The 23,101-nt window shown below is 39.7% G+C and overlaps 1 protein-coding gene across 3 annotated transcripts; it reads right to left on the reverse strand.

The window, feature by feature from the left end:
• Positions 1–1,479: 1,479 nt before the first annotated feature.
• On the reverse strand, positions 1,480–13,372 carry dync1li2 (dynein, cytoplasmic 1, light intermediate chain 2). 3 transcript variants are annotated; one of them, XM_085402907.1, is made up of 13 exons: positions 13,216–13,372; positions 12,384–12,457; positions 11,836–11,952; positions 11,473–11,703; positions 7,796–7,959; positions 6,449–6,542; positions 6,161–6,296; positions 5,917–6,028; positions 5,735–5,794; positions 5,138–5,182; positions 4,894–5,011; positions 4,154–4,282; positions 1,480–3,363 (listed from the first exon to the last, which is right to left on the reverse strand). In XM_085402907.1, the coding sequence occupies exons 1-13, from the start codon at positions 13,299–13,301 to the stop codon at positions 3,347–3,349; spliced, it is 1,383 nt and encodes a 460-aa protein (XP_085259033.1). In that variant the 5' UTR covers positions 13,302–13,372; the 3' UTR covers positions 1,480–3,346. The 3 variants fall into 3 exon arrangements, with proteins under 3 accessions (XP_085259033.1, XP_085259026.1, XP_085259042.1); XM_085402900.1 differs by having other exon boundaries at positions 1,480–3,368; XM_085402916.1 differs by having other exon boundaries at positions 1,480–4,068.
• Between the last annotated feature and the right edge of the window lie 9,729 nt (positions 13,373–23,101).

A 23,101-nucleotide genomic window follows, 5' to 3' on the forward strand; every position in this document is an offset into this window, starting at 1 on the left:
ACACACACACACACACACACACGGAAGCCAACAAAAGTTTGGATTCTTGGTTTTATTGAAGCCAGGGGTCTGATAAACATTTTCCTTATCTTTGTCGGCATAATAAGCTAGAATCCGCATGGCAGCTTGAAGGCTACAGAATTTGTGTTACAGACATACAATCAAGCTTCTGAATTATCCCAGGGCACCAAAGTGCAGCCAGCCATGTGCTTACAATGTTTTGATATCCTGAATACAAAAGGACTGGAAGCAGAAGCTCATAGTCTCGTATAGATGTAGACTGTCGATAGTGGTCGAAGGCAATTCAGTTAGGATGAGAAGAGGAAGTTGCTTTCCACTGAATTTGTGTACCAGAAGAAAACAAAAATCCATCTTGGGAGCAAAAAGTAATCCAAGTCCAACTTTCAAGCACAAGCAGCAAGAGAGCACTTCATTCCACTCAGCTAAATGCCAAATTTAACAAGTGTGGCCATATTGTTGACAAATTACAGTTCAAACTTCTTTTAAACATAAGTGTGATATGACGAATCTCTGTATTCTGAAACAAAATGAAAAATCCTGACCAAAAATGCCAAATGTGCAAACAAATGGGGGTTTATCCGTAGTTTAGCTACAGTGAAAGCTGTACTGGCAGCAATTGTTAGAGGATTTGTATTAGTTACAATATTGCCAGCAGAAATGTGTTATTCCATAGTTAACCACAAGGGGCCCATTTAACAACCTCAGCAGCAAAATGGCAATTTCTCTGTTAACATCTTGTTTCATTCTGAAATGAGGCAAGGCAAAAAGAAAAAGATGCACTCTGCATCTGCAGCTGTAGCAACAGTGTCCAAAGAAAAGTGCTTATTCCAAAATGCGGCCATGCTGCTCCTGGCTGTTCCGAAATTGTGCTTCATCCACGTCGGCAACGGGCCCTCGAGTGCACGTTTCCCCCCAACCAGTCACAAAAACAAAGCAAAGTAAAAACAATAAGAGCTTCATTTTGTTCAAAGTAAACCCAGAACTGCTGTGCTGAATCACTGTGACAATGCACGAAGCAGACGGTACACTGCTATTCCCTTACAGAGCGAATGTTTGAACAAAAAACCTGCTGACTGTTCAAAGACCAGTTTCAACAGCCAAAACACAATTATGGTACGCCCCCTTCTGTCTGCTGAAACTCCAGACACGGCTTAATAGAGAAAGACATTTCTACCATTTTACAGGGTGTTACTTAAAAAAATGTTATAGGCCAGTCTGAGGTTTGGAATGCAAGGGCTCTATGCAAGAGTTGGACAAAAGAAACAAACAAAAAAAAGGCCGCTGGTTAATCTTATGGATGACTACAAATGCAGATAATATGCATCTTTGGTTCTGTTCCAATTCACTCCAGTTTTCATTTTTCTTTTTTGGCTATTTGTAGCAAATAGCTGCTCTCCTATCACTTGCCATTCATTCTGCAAAAGTTACTGAAATACACCATCCATGGGATTAAGTAGGGCCTTGTATAGAGATTTAAGAATGAAAATGTACATTTCATTTTGATTATGGTATCATGAAACCATAAATATTATACAGACAATTTGATATGGTACAGTATAATTTTTGATAAAAAAAAAAAAAAAAAAGCATAGAAATGACACAAGACATTTAAGCAACCCCTTAAGGACACACAAATTAATTAGGAGCTTTCCCGTGAAGGCAGGGTGCCTGTTGTGATAAACTGTTAGCTGTACATTGAAGGCAAAGGTTGTCATCTTAAATGGGCACTAAAAAGGGCCGGAAAAAACAAAAGACCTGATCTGAAAAACAAAACAAAAACCCCGAACCAAAACAACAACAGGTTTTCTACAGGGATGAGCTTCTACAGCTACTTCACGTAGAAACTGGGAATGTTTAAACTGACATGCAAAACACAGCGAGAGCAAAACATGTGAGACCAGAGGACGACAGTGGTGTCTAACACTGAATGTTAGAAAATCTCATTTTGTTCAAACCACAGCAGGTAATTTTGTGTGTGTGCCTGTGTGCTTTGGCTGCAAATGAGTGGTTTCAACCACAGTAAGTCTGGGGGACCCAAAGGTTCCATCGTGTGGTTCCTTCTCAGTATCAGCAGCCTTACAGTTTTTATGAAGGCATTCAATCTCTAAACATTATGAACTAGGCCACAGAAATCGTATTTCTGAAGAATAGAAGCGACCACAGGCTTGTTGTACATTTAAAAAAAAAAAAAAAAAAAAAAGTAAAACGAAATAAATTATTTGGATGACGAGAAATTGATAAAAAAAACCTTTGAACCGATGGTGCTACAAGTGCGTTTCCTCCTGTACAGACAAGCACCTCTACTATGACACAAACAGCTAACTGTGCGAGGCACTTAGGAGTTATAGTAGGAAAGATGCTGCCCCATCCCCTCCCCCAAATATACCCACCTGTAGCTAAAGAAGCAATTCTGCTGCGACCTCTAACTTCTTGTCAAACCATTTTATTCAAAGAAGCTATCTTAAGAATTTGGACAAAAAAAGCGCTTTATACAAAATCAAGTTAACCTGAATAATTTTTTTTGTATTCGTATTTACAGAATCCTTCGAGATGACTAGGGCGACTGATATGCTATCCGCTAACTGAACATGTCATATTAGTGTCATGGTGTCAGTGGCATTTTTACATGTTACGATGAGCCTTTTCTTTAAACCGATAAATGGTGCACAACATGAAATAAAAAAGGAGGAGGTTTGTATAAATACATCAGTATCATATCCAACATTGTTTTGTAAATATTACATATGCTTGCAAGTATTTGAATTTATTAATGAATATATTTAAATACTTTTCCAAATGCAACCAAATTCCTTCAGTATGACAAGCGAAACCAGAGGAACCAGTATATTGCCACTCTTAAACCTATGAGTAGAGTGTATGAGCCCAGAATCTGGGGGGCCTTCAGCCCAGCAGGTCAGGCTGACTGCCAGGGAGTGTGCACACATTTCCCTAAACTTACAAAATAACATTTACAGTGGAAGAGAGGATAGAAAAAGCCAAGCCTTCAGCACTTATTTCATTAATACCTCCATTTATGTTCTCTTTCTCTTCTCATCTCCACTCCCTCTCCAACCTTCTGATAGCCTTTGAATCTCATTCAGTGAAACCACTGTGTGCTGACTGATACAGGCGTTAGGAATTTGGTCAATTTTTTTTTGTTTTGTTTTTTTATGCTCACATGTACATATATTTTTCCAGAGTATTAACTGGACGATGCAGCTGTTTTTGTTGCCTTCACGCTTCGTTCTCTGTCTGCGGTGGTATATTGTTAGCTGAAACCATGGAGTCTTGCTTGCGAGTCATCCGGTCCAACTCAGCCTGGACATCAGTCAAACCCGGCTTCTGCCCTTGGAAAAAAAGACAGGAGACAAAGCCCAAAAGTAATCTCCTGTAGCTTCTGCGCCTACTCATAAAAACAGCTTTCTATGGCAAGCAGATGGATGGATGGATGCGGTTTGAATGGTGATGCGTTCCCATGCTGGAGGTTGGTGGCTTGCTGCCACAGTTAACATGCACACATGCAAAACTAATCATCAGACAAAAGGAACATGCATTATCCTGTTGCAGAGATGTTAACACTGCTCAGCGCTGGAACAAAGAGTACATGTTAGTGTTCTCAGGCAGAGATGAGTTATGCAATCATTTCTCTCATGTTTCACGGGGTACAATCAAGCTATCGCACAGCCAATATTTGACTTTGTTACATTTAATATAACAAAGAAAAAAATGTTACCCAAGTTAAAAAAAAAAGATTAATTAATAGAGCTCAAAAGCGGCAGGACAAGGCATGGTGTGAGTGAGATGCAGTTATGATGGGTGGGATGATCAATACAGGCCTGCCACAAGTTTCCTCAGCTGTCAGAAGTTCAGTCTAAGGACAACTTTTTTCTCCTGCTTTAACCTTCTCACTCAGGCTGTAGAGATAAATCTCCAGACAGCAAAATGGTCCACAGTCTCTAACAAGTGTTTGTAATTTAGAGTGCACGCACTCTGTAACACACAGCATCCTATAATCCTTACTGCTTTGGTAAGAGATCAACTGCTAACCTATGAGAGAGAAGGGGTTAAATAATCGGCAACTTCTGTTTTTCACTGAGATCAGAGGTGAAAGCACTGGAATTAGAGGTTGTACCTGTTTTCTTGGCAGAGCCTTGCACTCCAGCTCCCACTGCTCCAGCTCCTGGGCTCCCAGGGGCTCCAGTCTTTTTACTCAACAGACTGTTGAAGAAGTTAGCCAGCACTCCCTCATTGGCAGCTCCCGCTGTAGGAGAAATGAAATGGTGGTGGTGGTGGTAAGGGAACTTGTTTATAAATATACACATATAATCCACTTTGTTTTTCCCCCCAAAATAAGTCTTTCTTGTGTAATTGAAGACAAAAGCTCCTCACTGCCCATCACTGAGTGGTGTTTGGCACCAATATGGGAACTATTTATCTTTCTTTTCAAACAAAATATTCTACAATATTTTATTTTGAAAGAGTTATGTTCCTACAAACCAAGAAAAAAAAAAACTATTCAATATAGTTAATAGACTGACATTAAAAAATTAGAATACACTAAACCCTGACTGTATATATAATAATGGGAAATGTGTGACCTGAACAGTTCCACCATTGTGGGAATTCTTGTAGTGTTACCTCTAGAGGGCAGTACTTCACAACTTGCTCAATGTTCATACAGCAAAAACATAAGTGAAAATCTGTTCTTTTTCTTTGATTTCAAATAATATGGATGACAAAAGAGAATCTTTAATACCCTTTCTATCTCAAAAGTGAGTCTACATAACAAAACATCAGAAATTAGGGTGTACTGGAATGTAAAGTGTGATTCTCATTAATTGACATTTGAAATTGTATTCCTTTCAAACATACGTTTCATGTTAGGGTCAGGCTTCTTGACAGAGGTCATTGGTGAGCCACTGGCTACGGCTGTCTGTCCGGCACGGCCTGCAGGCCGTGGAGACCCTGAGGCTGTCCGTCCTGGAGACTCCTAAAACACAGGCACCAGAATAAAAGCGTGGCCACAAAAAAAAAGCAGCTCACGTTTTTCTATCCAGAGAAAAAAAGAAAAAAAAAAGAATTAAATTTCACATTTGAGGAACCTTAAGACACTTACCGTTGCTCCTCTTGTTGGTGTGGCTGGCTGCTTTGCTAATAAAGACTAAAAAAGAAAAGAAAAGCTTGAGTTAGATGCAATTTCTGTTATATTACTAGTATATCAACAGGTTTTCCCTATCCTTTATTTTCAGGTAACATATTTTGATACAACTTCTTTCATTCTGAAAATATCAAAGACAAATGTATGCAAGAAAACTGTGACAAATTAATAAATAAAGGGGGCATTTAGTGCAGTAGAAGGAACTTAAAGCACTGGGCAATACTAACCTGCAACTTCAGTTACGTTTTTTTAAAATTGTCTTCCTGGTTTATTTTTTTCTCACAAAATAGGAAGTGAGGGTAATGTTTCATATCATGTGACAGTTTCATATCAACACGGCTGCAGTATAAAACACTGTTTAACAGTGAAAGCAGCAGATCACTGCAAATATGTTAGAAAGGACTGATCCTTTTTTTTTTTTACCAGTGAAAGATATCTGACCTGATTTTGAGATCCTGCTTAGATCAAAATCAGAAACTAACAACAAACAAACGCATATCAAGCTCACTGGCTGGTGACAGAAATCATGATAAATGGGGAGAAGGCCACATCTACCTGCTGCTTCATCAGGAAAACCTGCTCATCCTCTGCATTTATCTCTTTGTCATGAACCAGCTGTTAAGAAGAGCAAAGGAAACAAGAATGCCATTAAAAAGGAGAAGAACAGAGCAAAAAGCTCTGGAATACTTCTGCATTTTTGTAACTTTTACGTTTGGTCAATATTTGCATTTTTATACCTTTCGTACTGGAGGCTTTGTGATAAAATCTTCAAATGGATCTTCTGGTCTGACTGTTGTGAAGTTTTCATGCAAAATACCAATTTTCTTCTCGTTATCCCATCCGGATGGACTAAAAGAGAAGGAAAAGATTTTTAAATTGTTGTTCAAAAAGATCTGAAGACAGATGCCAGCACAAACTGTTTGCTAAAAATATGACAAACAGGTTTTAATATTTGGGACAAGGTTGACTAGTTTTACTTACATGAACACTGCATCCTTCTCCACCACTAAGGCTGGTGTGACGAACTGAAAGTCATACAGTTTATGTACTATATATTTGTAAAGCAGATCCAGGTTCTTCTCCTCTTTGACTGAGGTATAGATCAGACCTGCTCCATCTGTTCGGTTAAGTTAAGGCAGCAGTTGTTGGGTTAGTGTCATATATTAATTGATATTAAGCCACATACAGAAATTCAAGGTATGGCAGAGCTCAAGAGTAAAAAAAAAAAAATTAAATAAAAAAAAAGACATGCATTAAAAACAAGGATACAATGTAAGCAAAATCGCCTGATGTGGGATTGGATGAAGTCGAAATGCTCGTCTCTGTAGTCGTGCTCCTTCTCTAGTACGCTGACTGCATCACACTTAAGAATTGAAGCAAAAATTATTGATATAAAGAAAGAAATAGAAGATTTTAGTGGCAGACAATTAAAACCAAATAACACACTGGTTTTTAAAGTTAGTCAACCATTTGGCCAGCCGTCTAATCTGCGATAACAGATATCTGAGGGACAGATAACTGAGCAGAGTAGAGTGGTACACTCCTGTGAGTGTAGGCGAACTTCTTGTTTCATAACCTTTTCTCTGAGAGTTGGAGATGTTGTGGGTTGGAGAAGAAAAGACATTTTGAGTCTTTTGAAATATCTTTGAGATATCGAACAGACATTTTATCCAGATTTAGTAGTTTTTCCTCTGACAAGAGCTATTCAGAGGCCCCAATGATAAAAAAAATTAATTAATATAAAATAAAAAAAAAGGCACATTCCCCATGTTCCAGCCACAGCTAGCATGTGAAGCTCTGCTGATGGCTACCTTGTGCTTTTCAGCACCCGTCTTTGCCTAGAGGATTAACAGGCAAGTATAATGGTAACTTTTTATTAGTAAATACTGCCTCACAAAGCACAGCATAAAAGTAAGAACACAGATAAATGCATCAGTGGGGATGGTCTCCACATGGGATTTTAGGCCAAATATGCTCACTAGTGTGGGAATTCAATCACATAGAACAGCTAGAAGAACAGATTATCAGGGTGTTAAAGAAGGTTTCCTTTGCCTGTTTATGGCAGACGACTCAGTCCTAAATAGAAGGAGCTATTGATCTCCTGGCTGTGATACAAAAAGCCAGTTTAGAAAATCTATAGATCACGAACACAGGTGGCTACAAACAAAAATCATGGCAGCAGCCAAGGACAGGATGCTTCTGGCATTATCTAGAGATTGTCCAAAATAGCTTAACCTAAAACAGGTATCCTTAGACTTTTCTGAGGACACAGTTAAATTATCAGCATGTTAAGAAGCTCCTGAATGAAATGCATCCATGCCCTCAACAGAAATCAAAGCCTCGCTGGGGAAATAGATTGTACGGTAAGTTTAACTCCCAAAACTGAAACTGTAGAGGCACAGACGCAACAAGTAGCTTTTTAGATGACCAGCAGCTGTTCCTTCTTGTGTAGTAAAAGAAACAATGTTGTAATACATTACCAAGATTAATTATCATTAAGATTCCAAGTTTTGGCTCTGTTACATCTCAGAAACAAGTACTTCTAAAAAGCTTTTTATAGCAACATTTGTAAACGGCTTCAAATGTGACATTCTGGTTGGTTTAAGCGGTTTATACCTTTGTGCAAACTATTAGCACTGGAATGCCCAGGTTGTGCGTGAGTGTGTTTTCCCCTAGTGGTAACACAACGTCCTCATCCTCTCCTGCTGTTGGGGCTCGTCTCTGTGGGGAGGATGGGGTGGCATCCTCTGGTTCTGTGTACTCTTGGAAGGCTTTTATCACTAGAAGACAAAATAAAGGGGAAAAAAGGGTAAATTGTGTGTATTAGTGAACGCAAAGCTCCAGATCTATAGAAATAAAGAAAATTAGTTCAGTATTCAGTGTCTCGACCCACTGTTTTTATTTTTTCCTTTCCATTCTCCTCGCCTGGCATCTAGCACTTCAGCACTGACAAAAAAAGCCCTAAAATATAAACAACACTAAGGTGACAAATGTGGTCTGACCTCAGGGACTCTGTAGCACTGACAGCATTTTATAGGTGCACATTATCTTTGCTTGTAACTTTGGAAAGAGCAATGAGCCACTTGCAGCTTCTTCAGCACTATAAACTTTGTTTTATAGCAGTTTTAATTGCTGTGCAAGGCCTCAAACTGTGTTCCTCAGATTAGATCATAGAGTCAACACAAATAAAGCTTAGTGGTATATCAGGATAAGACTATGTCTGCCTAGTGACAGTCTAAATTTAAATGTTCACACAAGTAGTCACTGCTGTGTATACATTGTGTAGCATCACAGAAAGAAAATTACAATGTTACATTTCCAGTTAAATAACATGCCTTGTTCAAAAACAGAAAAAGACATCCTTTATTTTCCTCTTGTGCTGATCCCAGCTGTCCAGACATTTACAAAGCTGCAGTGTGAAGGGTGGGGGTTTACGCAGGAAGCCATGGCCTATTTCCTCAAAAGCTAAAGCCAGATTGACTTGGTGTTTAGAGTCAAGCCCTTTACTTTCAGGCAAAGAATTTTATACAGGGGATGAGAACTGGTCTGAAAAGCTACGAGAACCCTTCTTAAGATGCACAGCTGCACAAATCCAGTACGTATGCACAAAAAGTTCATAGGCCAAATGGGACTACCAAAGGATCCAAACATTCCAAAATGTAGTAAATTTATTGAAAAAGACCTGATCACACACTTGGTCAAAGCAATGATGAATGCTGTTCACATTATGCTTGGCCTATACTGGAAGACTTTGAAAAGATAGATTCAAGCCTCAAACCCCTAATGCTTTCATATATAAAGACAATGTTTTTTTTAAGTCTGAGTTTTAAAGGCATAGATAAGATAAGACAAGACAAAATAAAAGACAGCAATACTAAACATTTTGATTTTATCAGAACACAGGAAAGACAAAAAAAAGCCTGAATTAAGGCAGCTTCAAGTTTTATGACAACCATGCATGCAACACCCGAGATAATGTGAGCCGCGTCTCAACTTTCCTTTGTTTGCAACACACACACACAAAAAACCCCTTAAAAGTTATTTGGTACAACTGATTAAGGCTGAGAATATTGTAAGTAAATGGAAAGAAAAAATATATTACTTTGGGCAGCATGTACAGAAACATGACATTTTGCAGTGATTTCAAAACAGCAACATTTAATGCTGAAAGGAGAGATGATTGGTGGACTGTCACTTTAAAATAAAAACATTAAAGAGACAGACTTTGCCCCACTAAGACCTACTTATCTGTTCCACAAACAAGGGTGAGGTCAAAATGCATCAGCGGTCTTCATTAAGGACTTTTCAAATACTTTGTGTGTACTACATTTTAAGTACTGCAAAAGCACCAATCAGTATATATTCTTTCTAAATTCGAAGGTATACACTTGATGTCAGTAAAAGTTCAACTTCAGCTAAAAATAAAGTAGTCTTATGGCCAGACTAATTTCACCTAATAACATTTGGTCTTGGATGCTATTGTTAAGTCAAACTGAACTTCTACAATGCTCTTCAACTGTTTATTATATACAAAAACTGCCTCAAAACATAATTACTGCAACTGCAGATAAACAAGCCTATTACTAACAGAAGTCATGGACGCAAATAGTTTTCCATTCAACGAGCGGTAGAGAAGCAGTAGGTTTATCCTGTTATTTAGTTTGAGATGATTCCAGCAGCCAGCCTACTTTATTTACAGCAGAACAGAGCACGAGTCAGAACGTCCAGCCCACTGAATTTTGAGTTACGTCCCTTCCTGTCCCTGACGCTGCTGTAAGAGGGGAGGAAACCATGATGCAAGATGACTGCAAGACTCCCTGGACAAAAGCCACTCACACACTTCCAGTCTGTCGGTCTGACTCTCACTCAAACACTCGTGGTCACACGTTTAAAATCTGACTAGTCCTCACCATCTGCTATTTACATTATCGTTTACATGCCAGAAGATCCTTTATTTCGTTGAGAGGCCTTGGCTAAATTGGACAGGGATCATCAAAAATGAAATGTTAAGAGAAGTCTGACAAACAAGTCAGTCACCCAAAACGGACCAAATAGTAAACACAACACCACCACCACCACCACCAACAACAGTAGTCACAAAACAGCAATCCACACAGGGTATGAGGTCTACATTCCAGGTAGGAAAGCTTTCTGCTACATTATATCAGCCAATTGTAATTTTATTCCAATACAACTACTCAAAGCGAAAGCAAACTTGTGGGCTAACTGAAAGTCATTAAACCAATTATTAGTGGACAAAATGACAGAAAGCAATTCAGTGCGCTTTAGTCATCAGTTATTGAGCAGCTTCTCTTTTCTTTTTCACACGTTTTTCTGCAGACAAGGCTACTTGTGTTGGCATGTTACACAGTGACAATCTCTCTGAACCTGTGCTGTCAAACTCATCTAGCATATAACCAGTTTTACTTCTCTGTCCAATCTCTTTTGGCACTTTTAAGAGCAAAAGCAGCAGGCAATGTTTGGGAGCTGACAAGAACATTGAGCAAACCCTGGAGGCTGAAATAAACTTATCTGAATACCAACAATCTTTCAAAATACAAAAGAAGCGTTCATAAGCATGAGATGCCCCAATTCTAAAATTAACAGGAGAACAACATCTGAGTGCATCACAGTCATTGATCTGCAGAACTTGCCTCCAGCAAGAGCACACAGCTGAGGATCATGGGCCTCTCTGATGATGACCTGGAATCCACCTCAGCAAAGTGTAATAACATACAGTCCTTGCCTTCGATGCTATACAGCAACCAATCAGCAAGGAGTCCAGCGGTTATTATGTAACACTACCATTGCATCCACCATGGGATGCTTTAGGCACATTTGTTTTTTTCCTTTACGTTTTCGCCTTAAAGAGTCAGTTCAAGTCAGATTTTTGCACTTTGATATATGAAGGAAAATGACCAGATTATAACAAATCGCCATTTCAATAAGTGGATCTGCTTCAACAAAACAGATCTATTTGGAGATATGCTAGTTATTGATATTTTAACAATCTGAATGTGTCTTTTGAAATGCTCAACCATGACCGATGCCAGCTACTTGACCAAAATGTACACATTTCTAATGCTGAGGTTTCAGGGGATGTTAGTTTTTCACTCTATAAGCTACGTGCATGAATGCAGGTATGAATGTAAAGCTAGATCAACAAGAGTGTATGTGTGTGTGTGTGTGTGTGTGTGTGGGGGGGGGGGGGGGGGGGGGGGGGTGTTCTAAATACAAGCCTTGCGTTTATTATTACTGTATATGCATTTATTATTGGTGTATATGTAACTTACTCTTCTGCTCCATTTCTCTCATGTTCTCAGGTGGAATCTTGAGCTTGTCCACATGGTCGCGCAGGACACTGGCCCACTTCTGCAGCGACTCCATAGTGGTCCAAGGTCGTGACATATCCACAACAAACACAGCTAGACAGTCAGGTAGCGACTGAGCAGTAACAGCAAACTTAAGAAGGCCTTTGTGGTATAGGTCCCCATCCAGGATCCACACATTACAGCGTGTAAGGTCTGCAAGAAGAAAGTAAAATGCTAGTTAAACACAAGCACTAATAATAATCAGTTTTAAGGTGGAATTATTTTATAAAGGTTCCTGCAGATTAATGACAGAGACCACATTCAAGGTTCATCAGTGAATCTCACCATCCCTGTCCTCATCGTGGACACTTAAGTACAGATACTCCAGTCCCCTCCCCTTCTTGTTGTGCTCAGCTCCTTGAAGTTTGGCCATGAGTGTCGTCTTTCCTGAACCATCCTCACCTGCAAAATATTTTATTCATAATACAGATAAATAGATTATATTCGTGTTATTTTTAAACAACAAATTATATGACATAAAAAAATGCACAAATGCATTTCCGTTCCTTTCAAGGAGGATGTCTAGGCTTTCCACAATGTACACTCTCTCACACAAACCTGCCTGATGAGAAGCAGCATTTCTCACATTTTCAGAGGGCCTGTTCGAATAAATATGACCCCACCCAAGAAGAATACCCTATATTCTTCTGTTTATTATGTCTGTCTTTAGTTCAAACCTCAGCCCGGGGTGGGGGTTAAGCAGCTCAAAGTGCAATTCAGAAACGTGCAATCATTAGATTTTGCAGCTGCTTTGCCCTCTTCTACCTCTCAGGGTTGACCAGCACAAATAAACTGCAGAAACTTCAATTTTCACACATGTAACCAATACTCACCAAATATCAGGATATTTTTTCCTGAAGGCAATTTTGAACTCGATCTAGTTGAAACTTCACTCAGTATTGAGGACCTACAGATAAGAAAAAGACAGGTAGATTTTTATATACAAGTCACACTGACTGTGATCAGACTGACAGCAGCTCCTCATCTCAGAGCAGTCAAACGTGGTGTCAAAACTGTTAACCGGTAACTAGTTGGACACACCTTAACTTCATTGATTACGATCACTTTTTGACTCTTTGAGCCGGTCCAATGATGACTCCAAGACAGCACAGAAGCAGGAAATGATAATTCGTTTCCATTGACCGGTACGACAGAATTAAGTAGCTCAATCCTGGATCCATGAATTTACCGAGGAGCAACTATTATCTAAAGACGCTATCATGTTTTTTTTTTTTGTTTTTTTTTTGCGTTTCTCTTTAAGTTAACGGGTTTCTAAGGTTTACGTTACTATTAGCTTACTGTATCCTGCATCAAGACGCTAACTAGTATTTAGCTCTTATCTTGACATAAACTATCAAGGTACTAGTTATTTGAATGGCGCCCTGGAAAGTGTCTAACGTTCACTGTATTAGTAAAACTCTGCTAGGTAACTACAAGGCAGTGTTAGCTTAACATCAGGAGGAGCAGCAGCAAACCTGCTAGCCGATGTTAGCTGATCTGCTAACAGACTGACCGCTCATCTTCAGTTAGTGCTAACGTTGGTACTAGCCGGGCCGGTGTTTGATAGGGAAAAACCGGCAGTGACAAAGCAGAACCATGGCGGCTGTGCTGTTCTGAGAAGGCCCTGCGGAAGCATGAAGTCGTTAAAAGAGTAGCAGGACTTGCCAGAGAGTTTGCCCTTCTTCCTCTTCGTTGTTGTTGTCTCCTGTCCCAGCTGCGCCCGGGAGCTGTTTCTCCAAAACGGGAGCCATCTTCTCTTTCTACAACCACAAAGGCAAGGCCCTGCTGCTTGGCCACCAGTAGCACCGCCTTCATCCGAGTGGCCAAGGGTGCGTTACATTCTTCGTCTGCCGCGGCCCGCCGGAACCCCGTGTTTCTCCTCTGCTATTTCACTTATTGTAATGTGCTTTTATTCATTTGTTTAATATTTATTATTGATGAGGACCGCCTTTATTGAATAAACTAAAACTTTTATTGATATATATGAGTGTAAAAAAGTTTGCACAGATCAGACTGTTTTATGGCACTGACATGGGGTCAAAATATCTAGTTGTCCTTCTGGCCACGTTCCAGTAAGTGACGTAATGGCAGTTTTTTCTTTCTTTAAACAGCTGATGGAGAACATTGTGATATCAATAATTGACTCGGGGCAAACATTTTACTGGTTTCTGTCATTTACACTTACTATTCGGTGTTAATTTAACCTATAATTCCTCGTTTTTAGCAACAAATGCATAATGAGTGTATATTTTAAAAATATAAGTATTACTGATTTTACCGAAGTTTTAAAGTGAAAAGTGAAAATATAAGTTATACTATTTGATTGATCAGGGTTTTATTATCATTATTATCATTATTGTAAATACATTTGTGTCCAACAATAGTGGTATTTAGCAGGTCTCCAGTAGATGATGCTATTGCTCAGAAATCCGTCTTCACCACGAGGTTATTACGGTTAACCAAAATGTAAAAATAAAACTAGATGTGGAAAACGGGCATTCCAGTTAACTAAAATAAAATAAACGCTAGAATTTCAGAAAAATTAACAGATAAAATTAACTGAAACGGTTTTGCGATGTGATAAATTAACAAAATGAAATAACAACATTTAGTAATGGGATTTGTTAATTTAGTAAAATATGTTAGAAAAAAGGGCTTTGATGGACATGTTTACTGAGTTTTTAAAGGTCTCCAAGGCTGTGAGTTAACTGCTTTCAAAAATATTTTAGATTTTAACACCGATACCGATTTTCCAGTATCAGTAGGTATTACAATAACACTGAACTAATAAAAACGAAACTAAAACTAAACATTTTCAAACAGTTAAGCTACACTGAAACATGGAAACTCACTATGGGAACTAACTTAAACTAAAATGAATTGAAACAACAAACAAAAACTAAATGAAATAAGATCTCTGTCTCCACTAACGCTTTGGAAATTCTAATAGTGAAAAAACAAACTTGCTACCATTTCTGTTTGATTTATATGGTTACAATTGGGTCTAAAGGCCACAGCCACAGCACAAGGAGTGATCCAACAAAGGCTTAGATTGGGAAGGTTTTGTTGATCATTATTTATCGATCTGACATCCCAAAACTTAAATCAGTGGGTGGGAGAAGATGCCGTGTACTGTGCAATGTGTACTCTCATCCAAACTCCTGCAACTCTGAGGCACATCTTTACAAAAACCAGCCTGTCCCGAGGCTGCTACACCTGTACACACAATCAGGTCTTGCAACAACTGGTGATTATCCTAGAAGGAAAGTGAATAACCACAAGTGTCTTCGCTCCCCCATTCCCTGGACCATCAAGCATCTGGTCATGGTCGTCTTCTCAGAAGATGTTATAGTTCCTGTAAGATATAGTTGGAGAGGCAGATAAACTTAAACTATGCTGAAACAATTAGCTTACCAAGGCATCCTTGTGGATGTTGGGTGACATCACCCTTCAAGAGGTGTTGTTGGAAATAAATCAACAAAACACTCAGGATTGGACCATCACCTACCTGACAACCCCAATGAAGTTGTTACCACTCTTCCACTAAAAATACCAGGCAATAAACAGAGCTGATGTTGTGGTCTGTAAAGACTATTAATGACCGTGGTGTTAAAAATCTTGAAATGTTGAAAGGCCCAAAGGGCTGCTCGGGCTTCCCTTTCAGTTGTATTATACTCACACCAAGCAGGAGGAAACTGGGTGACCAGTGCCGAAGGAATCTTCCTGTAACAAAACAGCAGTAACTCCAACTCCACTAGAGTCAACAGACAGCTTGAATGGTGTGCAAAAGTCTGGAGCTGACAGAACGGGGGTGCTACAGAGGAGAGCTTTATGGTTTGACAGGCCTCAAGCCACACTACAAGATACTGGTTTGGGCAAAGGCAAAGGCTGAACACAAAGAAGGACATGACACAGGTTTAGATTCCGATTAATACCATTTATTAATAAAATGTTGAACAACAAGGCTTTCTTTGTGAAAGACTAGAGAAAGGGAGTTTAGGAAGAAGCCACATAAATCAGCTCAGCCCGCATACTTCACAGGTCACTTGTTATCAAGGGAGATAACTGGATCTATGCCTTTAAGATCTATTACCTTTAAGGCATAGAGCTCACATGTACATATGATTTAGAAAATAAAAATGCCAGAGTAACATAATAACAGTATTTATCTAGAGTTCTTACATATGAGCAATTCAGGATTGCCAAATAAGAATGTTTCAGTATCAGAATAGATGATTGTTCATAAAGCGCAGTAGTAGCCTGTTTGAATTTGTCATATGAGGAATAAAGCACCCCTTTGTATTCATCTGAATGGCTGAGGCATAACACTAAAACTCACTTACTCATAACTGACCCCATTTGTTGTCACGGTCCTGGGTCTCTGGCCCAGCGTTTTCAGTTTACGTTTTGAGTTCTTAAGTTATTCCTTTATTATGTTGAGTAATTGGATTATCTTTTGGTTGCCTTTAGTTTATTTATGTTTCACTTAGGTCTTCTGTGATAGTCTGTCATGTTTCTTGTCTTCTTGGCCATGTTCAATGTCAATTCAATGTCCTGGATCCTGTGGACTTTCCTCCTCTGACGGCTAGCCCTCGCCATCCCGCTGTGTCGCTGAGGTCTGCGCCATCTCCACCACTACGCCCCCGGAGCCGCGGCGGGCAACCCGACGCTGTGGTGCAAACTCACCGCGGAGAGCTGTGCTTTACCCCGGCTCCTCGGAGAAGAGGACCCACGGCGCGGCTACCTGGGAGTCACTCACGCAGTCCGGCTGGCGCATCTCCATCTGAACACCCCCGGTGTCGCGGCGCGGGCGTCTCAGATGGCCAACAGCCCTCGGTGGCACCTCCTCTCTCCACGCTGGTCCTCGGGGATTCCATCATCAGGAACGTGCGGATGAGGGGGGCGCTCACGCTGTCGTTCCCGGGAGCCACTGTTGTTGACATAGTGGACAGAATTCCCAACATTCTGGCATCCCACCCACAGGTTAACCGGCTCATCATCCACATCGGCACCAATGACATCCCCAAACAGCAATCTGAGCTGCTGAAGTTGGACTTCCTCGAACTCTTCAGCCTCCTTGGTCAGTTGCAGGTGAGTGCTTTTATCCCTGGGCCCACCCCCACCTGTGGCAGAGGGATAGGCCGTTTCAGCCGGCTGCTCAGTCTTAACACCTGGCTTTCCTCTGCCTGTATCTCCCACGGCGTGGGTTTTATTAACAACTTTGATGCCTTCTGGGAGAGGAGGCATCTTTTTGGGGCAGACGGGCTCCACCTCAACGCCTGGGGACGCCGTTTGCTGTCAGCCAATTTGGCATTTGGCGTACAGCACTCCCGCACATCGCCACTGTCTGCCACTGACTGATGTTCCCCTGGTCCCAGCTCCTATATTTGTTCCACTTTTAACAGTAATACACAAAACTCTGGACTAGGACCTTTCTCTCCCACAGTCAACACAATACCCGTCATAATCACAAACAGAGAGCAACAGAATTATCATAAATCCAGTAACTCCAAAAACATTAATAACCTCCGGCCTCTTCAAAAATATCAACATCCATCCAACTCTATTGTCAAAAATCCACCAGTCTCAATCAGTATGGCACTTTTAAATGTACGCTCTCTATCGAACAAGTCTTTTATTATCAATGATTTAATTTTAGATAATAAACTTGACTGTTTATTTTTAACTGAAACATGGCTGGGCTCGGATGCACCAGTTGTTCTCACTGAGGCCTCCCCACCAAATTTTAATTTCTCTTTTTCTATTAGAAGTGGTAAGAGAGGTGGTGGGACTGCATCTTTAGCCAACAACACACTCACCACCAAACAAATTTTATTTGATCATTTTACCACTTTTGAATTCCATGCTATTGTTTTCAGCAGCCCTCCAGTTTTATCTGTCACAATTTATAGACCACCTAAAGACAGCGCTGCTTTTATCAAGGAATTCTCAGAATTTTTAACAAACATACATTCAAAATATAATATGATAATTTTAACCGGTGATTTTAACCTGCACATAGATAATCCTTCTGACCCTGCAACAAAAGAATTCTTAAACATTCTTCACTGTTTGGATTTTATCCAGCACGTCACGCAGCCGACTCACAACAGAGGACACACTCTGGACCTGGTCATCACCCATGGGCTGTCCACCAGCGTGTCCTCTGTTGTTGACTTGGCTGTCTCTGACCACTACTGTGTGTTTTTTAACATCACCGGTTTTATTCAGCGGAAGACCTCGGTGCGAACTGTGAGGAGGCGCTATCTAACCTCTGAAGTGGCTGCAAATTTTACCAGGGTTTTAGTCAAATGCCCCCCTGTAATTTTACCTGCACCCTGCGATTTGATTTTTAGTTATTTTAACAGCAAACTGAAGAAAAGCCTTGACTCCGTTGCTCCACTCACCACCAAAAAGATTAACGTAAAACATACATCACCCTGGAGAAACGAAGAAGTCAAAAAACTCAAAAGAAATTGCAGGGCAGCAGAAAGGAGATGGAGGAAAAATAAAAATAATATCAACCATCAAATATTTTCCGAGCAACTTAAAATGTACAATAATACATTAAGGAAGTCAAGAAATTCATACTTCGCCAAAATAATCAGTATTAACAAAAATAATCCCAAGGTCCTCTTTTCCACCATAGATCATTTATTTAACCCTGATTTTAAAAGCTCCAAAAGAACCCCCACAGACTCGCTCTGTGAGCAGTTTGCAGACCACTTCAGGGGAAAGATCAGCGCCATCAGATCTGATATTTTATCTAATCGCGATATGATTGTAAACACATCTGAGGGCTCGATTGTACCTGAGGAGACACTGGACAGCTTTGTCCTGGTTAATGCTGAGAACTTTCAGAAGGTTTTCTCCACAGTGAGACCCACCACATGTCTTTTAGATCCAATTCCTTCTTCACTCTTTAAAACACTTTATGGATTTTTTGAGGCTGAGCTTTTATACATGATGAATTGCTCTCTTCAGTTGGGTGTCTTCCCTGCTGCCTTTAAAACGGCGGTGGTGAGGCCCCTTCTGAAGAAGAGCAATTTGGATTGTAATGATTTTAATAACTACAGACCTGTATCCAACTTACCATTTTTAAGTAAAGTCTTAGAAAAACTTGTTTTTACTCAGATTACTGATTTTCTCAATGATAGACAGATCCTGGAGATATTCCAGTCTGGATTTAGGGTGAACCACAGCACAGAGACTGCTCTCCTAAAGGTTTTAAATGATCTTAGATGTAACTGGGACGCCCAAAAGCTCTCAGTCCTGGTGCTACTGGATCTAAGCGCAGCCTTTGATACAGTAGACCACGCTATTATTTTAAACAGACTGAAACACATGGTAGGCCTCTCTGGTGCTGTACACAACTGGTTCACTTCCTATCTCTCTGACAGATCTTTTATGGTGAGTATGGATACATGCTCCTCTAAGATCCATAAAATGACATGTGGCGTGCCTCAAGGGTCGGTTCTAGGCCCTGTACTTTTTAATTTGTATATGTTGCCTCTCGGCAGTGTCATCAGGAGGCATGGAGTGAACTTCCACAGTTACGCTGATGACACGCAGCTGTACATCTCCGTGTCTCCTGATGACACCAGACCAATGGATGCCCTTTTTAACTGTATCTTGGATATAAGATCTTGGATGGCAGAACACTTTTTACAGCTTAACCAGGACAAAACTGAAGTTTTAATTGTCGGTCCTGAGGCTCAGAGAGAGAAACTCTTGTCTAAATTAGAGGCATTTTCACTATGTCCTTCGCTACAAGTGAAAAACCTGGGTGTTATTTTTGACTCTGAGCTTGGTTTTATCCCACATGTTAAACATGTAACCAAAATTGGATTTTATCATCTAAAAAATATAGCCAGAGTCCGCCCTATTCTCTCTCGGGCCAACACGGAGATGCTGATGCATGCTTTTATTACCAGTCGCATTGATTACTGTAATGCCCTGCTCTCTGGTCTTCCTAAGAAGAATATTTCAACTTTACAACTCTTGCAAAACTCGGCAGCTCGTGTGCTGACGAAGACCAGAGGGCGGGCCCACATTACACCGGTTTTAGAATCGCTGCACTGGCTCCCCGTGTGTTTCAGGATCGATTTTAAAGTTCTTTTATTGGTTTTTAAATGTCTTAATGGTCTTGGGCCTTCTTATCTCTCAGATCTGCTTTTACCATACGAACCCTCGCGGACCCTGAGGTCCTCTGGTACTGGCCTTTTGATTGTCCCTAAAGTCAGGACACATACTCACGGAGAGGCAGCGTTTCAGTGGTATGGTCCTCGTCTGTGGAACAGCCTGCCGGAGGAGCTCAGGGCCGCAGAGAACGTACATGTTTTTAAGAACAGGCTCAAGACCCACCTTTTTAATTTAGCTTTTACTTAGCGTTTATTTATTTTTTATGCTTATTTATTCTATCCTGTTATTCTATTATTAATTTAGGATTTACCTAATATTTCTTGATTTTATTCTTATTCATTTTTTAATCTTCTTACTCTATTTATATTTATATTGTATCCTGTTCTTATTTATTTTATCATTTTACCCTGTATACATCGTATTGCGTCATATCTCCAGTGTTTCCTCGGATGGCGCTCTCTGCACCGGGGCTGTTATTGACCGTGGCTGCTGGGTCTCTGGGGTCCTCTCAGCCTGGTTGGGGGGCTCCTTTGCCTCCCTCCTGCTGTGTGCCCAGCCCGGAGGCTGCGGTCTGTGACCGGCTCCCGGTGCAGACGGCTCTCTGTTATAATGTTTCCTCACTTGGCTCATGCGAACCCAGCCCAATTTTTACTCTTTAAGTGTGCGCGTGTGTGTATGTGTGTGTGGGTGGGGGTGGGGGGATATATGTGTATTGAGAGTGTGGGGAGTGAGTTGGAGGGTGGGGTGGGCTGCTTTTAACTATGTAAAGCACTTTGTGCTACATTTTTTCTGTATGAAAAGTGCTTTATAAATAAAGATTGATTGATTGATTGATGTTGTGAAATTGTATTGTCATGTGTGCTTTCCATTCTGTTTCCTGTTTTATTTTGATAGTCTCTGTCCTATGTCAGTGTAGTCAGCTTTGCTTCCTTTGCTTCCTTTGTCTCGTTATGTTTCATGTTTTTCATGTTGTTTGTTTACTTCACCCACTTTAGGTTAATGTTAGTTTTGCTTCAGTTTGCCTTGCCCTTTGTTTGTACCCTTTTTACCAGCCTCATTAAACGGCTTGCTTTTTGTTAATACCCAAGTTTTGGTTCCACGTTCCTTTTGTGTCTGCATTTTGGGTCCTCTTTACAAATTCCTATAGTGTGCCGCCGCATACTGTGACATTTGTGTTACTGTATCACTCAAACTATACCCTTTACTTACAGGAAGAAAATTACCTGGGACAACGTTTAACCAGTAACAACAACACTGATGACATTTTCACTTGGCAGAGCACAACAACACACCTTTGAAAGAAAAAAGCACAGTGTGAACATGTGCAGCACAGGTGTCACCTCACTTTGGTAAAAGAATCTAGTTCCTTATTGGCGAGACACTATAGGGTGTCATTATGTCTGTGTGCCACACCCTCTGCTCGATAGCTCTCATTACAAGGTGAACTTTCTCTCAGGTATGTTTGGAGAGTTTCAGGTTTTGAGAGTTGAAGTGCTCAACATACAAGGACACCTGACTATTCTGAAATGAACAAATATGTTTTTGTTTGTTTTACAGGTCAGAGTATTGACTGTTAATTTATGCATAGGAATGAAAATCTAATATAATGAAAACATGTCCAGAGTTTTCCCTCTCTTACTGAACTGTGGCTTTTTGCACTCTTGAGTGGAGAGCTATTGACCCGTATCATGTTGTAGCTTCCAAACACCTGTTTCTTTATTTCTCTGTGTTTCTTTCATTTTTTCAGTCTAGCTCAGCTGAAGCAGGAGTTGCAGACAGATGAGCTCTGGACATTAACACAGAAAGTCTGGGGGATTTTCCCATATGTCTTTGAGTCCTGGCTATGTGGAGTAGAGTGGTTGGCTGGGATGGTGGTTATTCTCCAGGGAGTGCATTCCAGAGCTTTTGCATCATGTGAAAGTCAGCCTTTGCTGCCCCTTTGTCACTGTTTAGCTTTGCTGCCAGGAGGAAAAACAAACAAGATTGATTTTATTTTTGTAAAGCTTGAAAGCACAACTTCGTCCTATTTGGAACAAGTATGGGACAGAAGCTATTTTCAACTGCTCCTGTATTCATAAGGGGTCACCACAGATAGCTCTGCGTGTTTTATTTGCCAGATTTTCTTTTTCTTTTTACAGCTGATGCCCTTCCTGACCAAACCCCAAAGAGATTTGTGTCTCCTCCCGGGATCAGTGGCAGGATATATTTTACAAATTGTTCTGTCATCTCTTTGAACAACTTGTAAAATACTCAAATGTCTGAGAAGATTGAGTACAGAAGATAGATTTGCTAGGTATATTTCTGACAGTCGCATATGTTTAATTTAATTTTATAAATCTGTTGAACGTCTATTGAATTTGTTATAAATTCTATTAAAATCTCATAAATGAGCAAATAGCTTTATAAATATCTGCATTAAATATTATTTTCATGCGCAACAATGTGTCTGTGGCTGCAGAGATGCTGCCTTGTGCTATCAGCTTTTATGCCAGGAGAGGGCGCTGTCTCCTCAATAATGTGGTCTGTCCTTTGAAAATCTACGTAAATCTATTTATTTAGAAAGCCGTTTCTGTATTGAATTAAAGGATTAAAATTGATTGATTGATTGATTGATTGATTGATTGAATCTTTATTTTGAACATGTTGAAAAAGTATAAAAAAAATAGAATTAAAAGAGACAAATGAACAAAGCAAACAAAAGGAAAACGAGCAACCACAACTCCAAATAACGTCCATGTTCAAAAAGGAGCAGGAAGAAGCATAAGCTTATTTAATCCCACCCCTTTTCCACTATCTAGTATCAATAGACTACAGAAATACCTCCTTGTAATTACATTATATGTTATGTGTAATTTTTTTTTTTTTTTTAATATATACACATATATGTTTCTATCTATCCATACCTACGTATATACACACATACGCACCTATACACATTTTCAATAACCCCATTAACACCTGAAGGATACACAACCTACAATTTTATATATATTTAATATATATATATACATATATATATATATACACACATACATACACACACATACACATACATATATATATATATATATATATATATATATATATATATATATATATATATATATATATATATATATATATATATATATATGTATGTGTATGTGTGTGTATGTATGTGTGTATATATATATATATATATATATATATATATATATATACACACATATACATATACACACATATATATATACATACATACATACATATATACCCATACCAACAAACCCGTGCATGCGCACACACATGATAATATTAGACAAGAACACCCTATCAAATCTCTACCTTTTCCCTGTACCCTGTAAAAACCATATCCTTAAACCGCTTTTTAAACTGCGCCATGCTTGGACATTGCTTCATATCTTTACTT

Source organism: Rhamphochromis longiceps, linkage group LG1 (genome assembly GCF_057381845.1).
Source record: "Rhamphochromis longiceps isolate RC_006_pf linkage group LG1, R_longiceps_female_GT1.1, whole genome shotgun sequence".
Classification (NCBI taxonomy): Eukaryota; Metazoa; Chordata; class Actinopteri; order Cichliformes; family Cichlidae; genus Rhamphochromis; species Rhamphochromis longiceps.

What these genes read in the sequence shown, in the direction of transcription:
- dync1li2 (XM_085402900.1), bottom strand. Translation starts at nt 13,301, where the DNA reads ATGGCTCCCGTTTTGGAGAAACAGCTCCCGGGCGCAGCTGGGACAGGA. An exon ending in AAAAAATATCCTGATATTTG is followed by an intron (nt 11,953 to 12,383) that starts GTGAGTATTGGT and finishes AATATTTTGCAG; the next exon opens with GTGAGGATGGTTCAGGAAAG. An exon ending in CACCAACAAGAGGAGCAACG is followed by an intron (nt 5,012 to 5,137) that starts GTAAGTGTCTTA and finishes CCTGTGTTTTAG; the next exon opens with GAGTCTCCAGGACGGACAGC.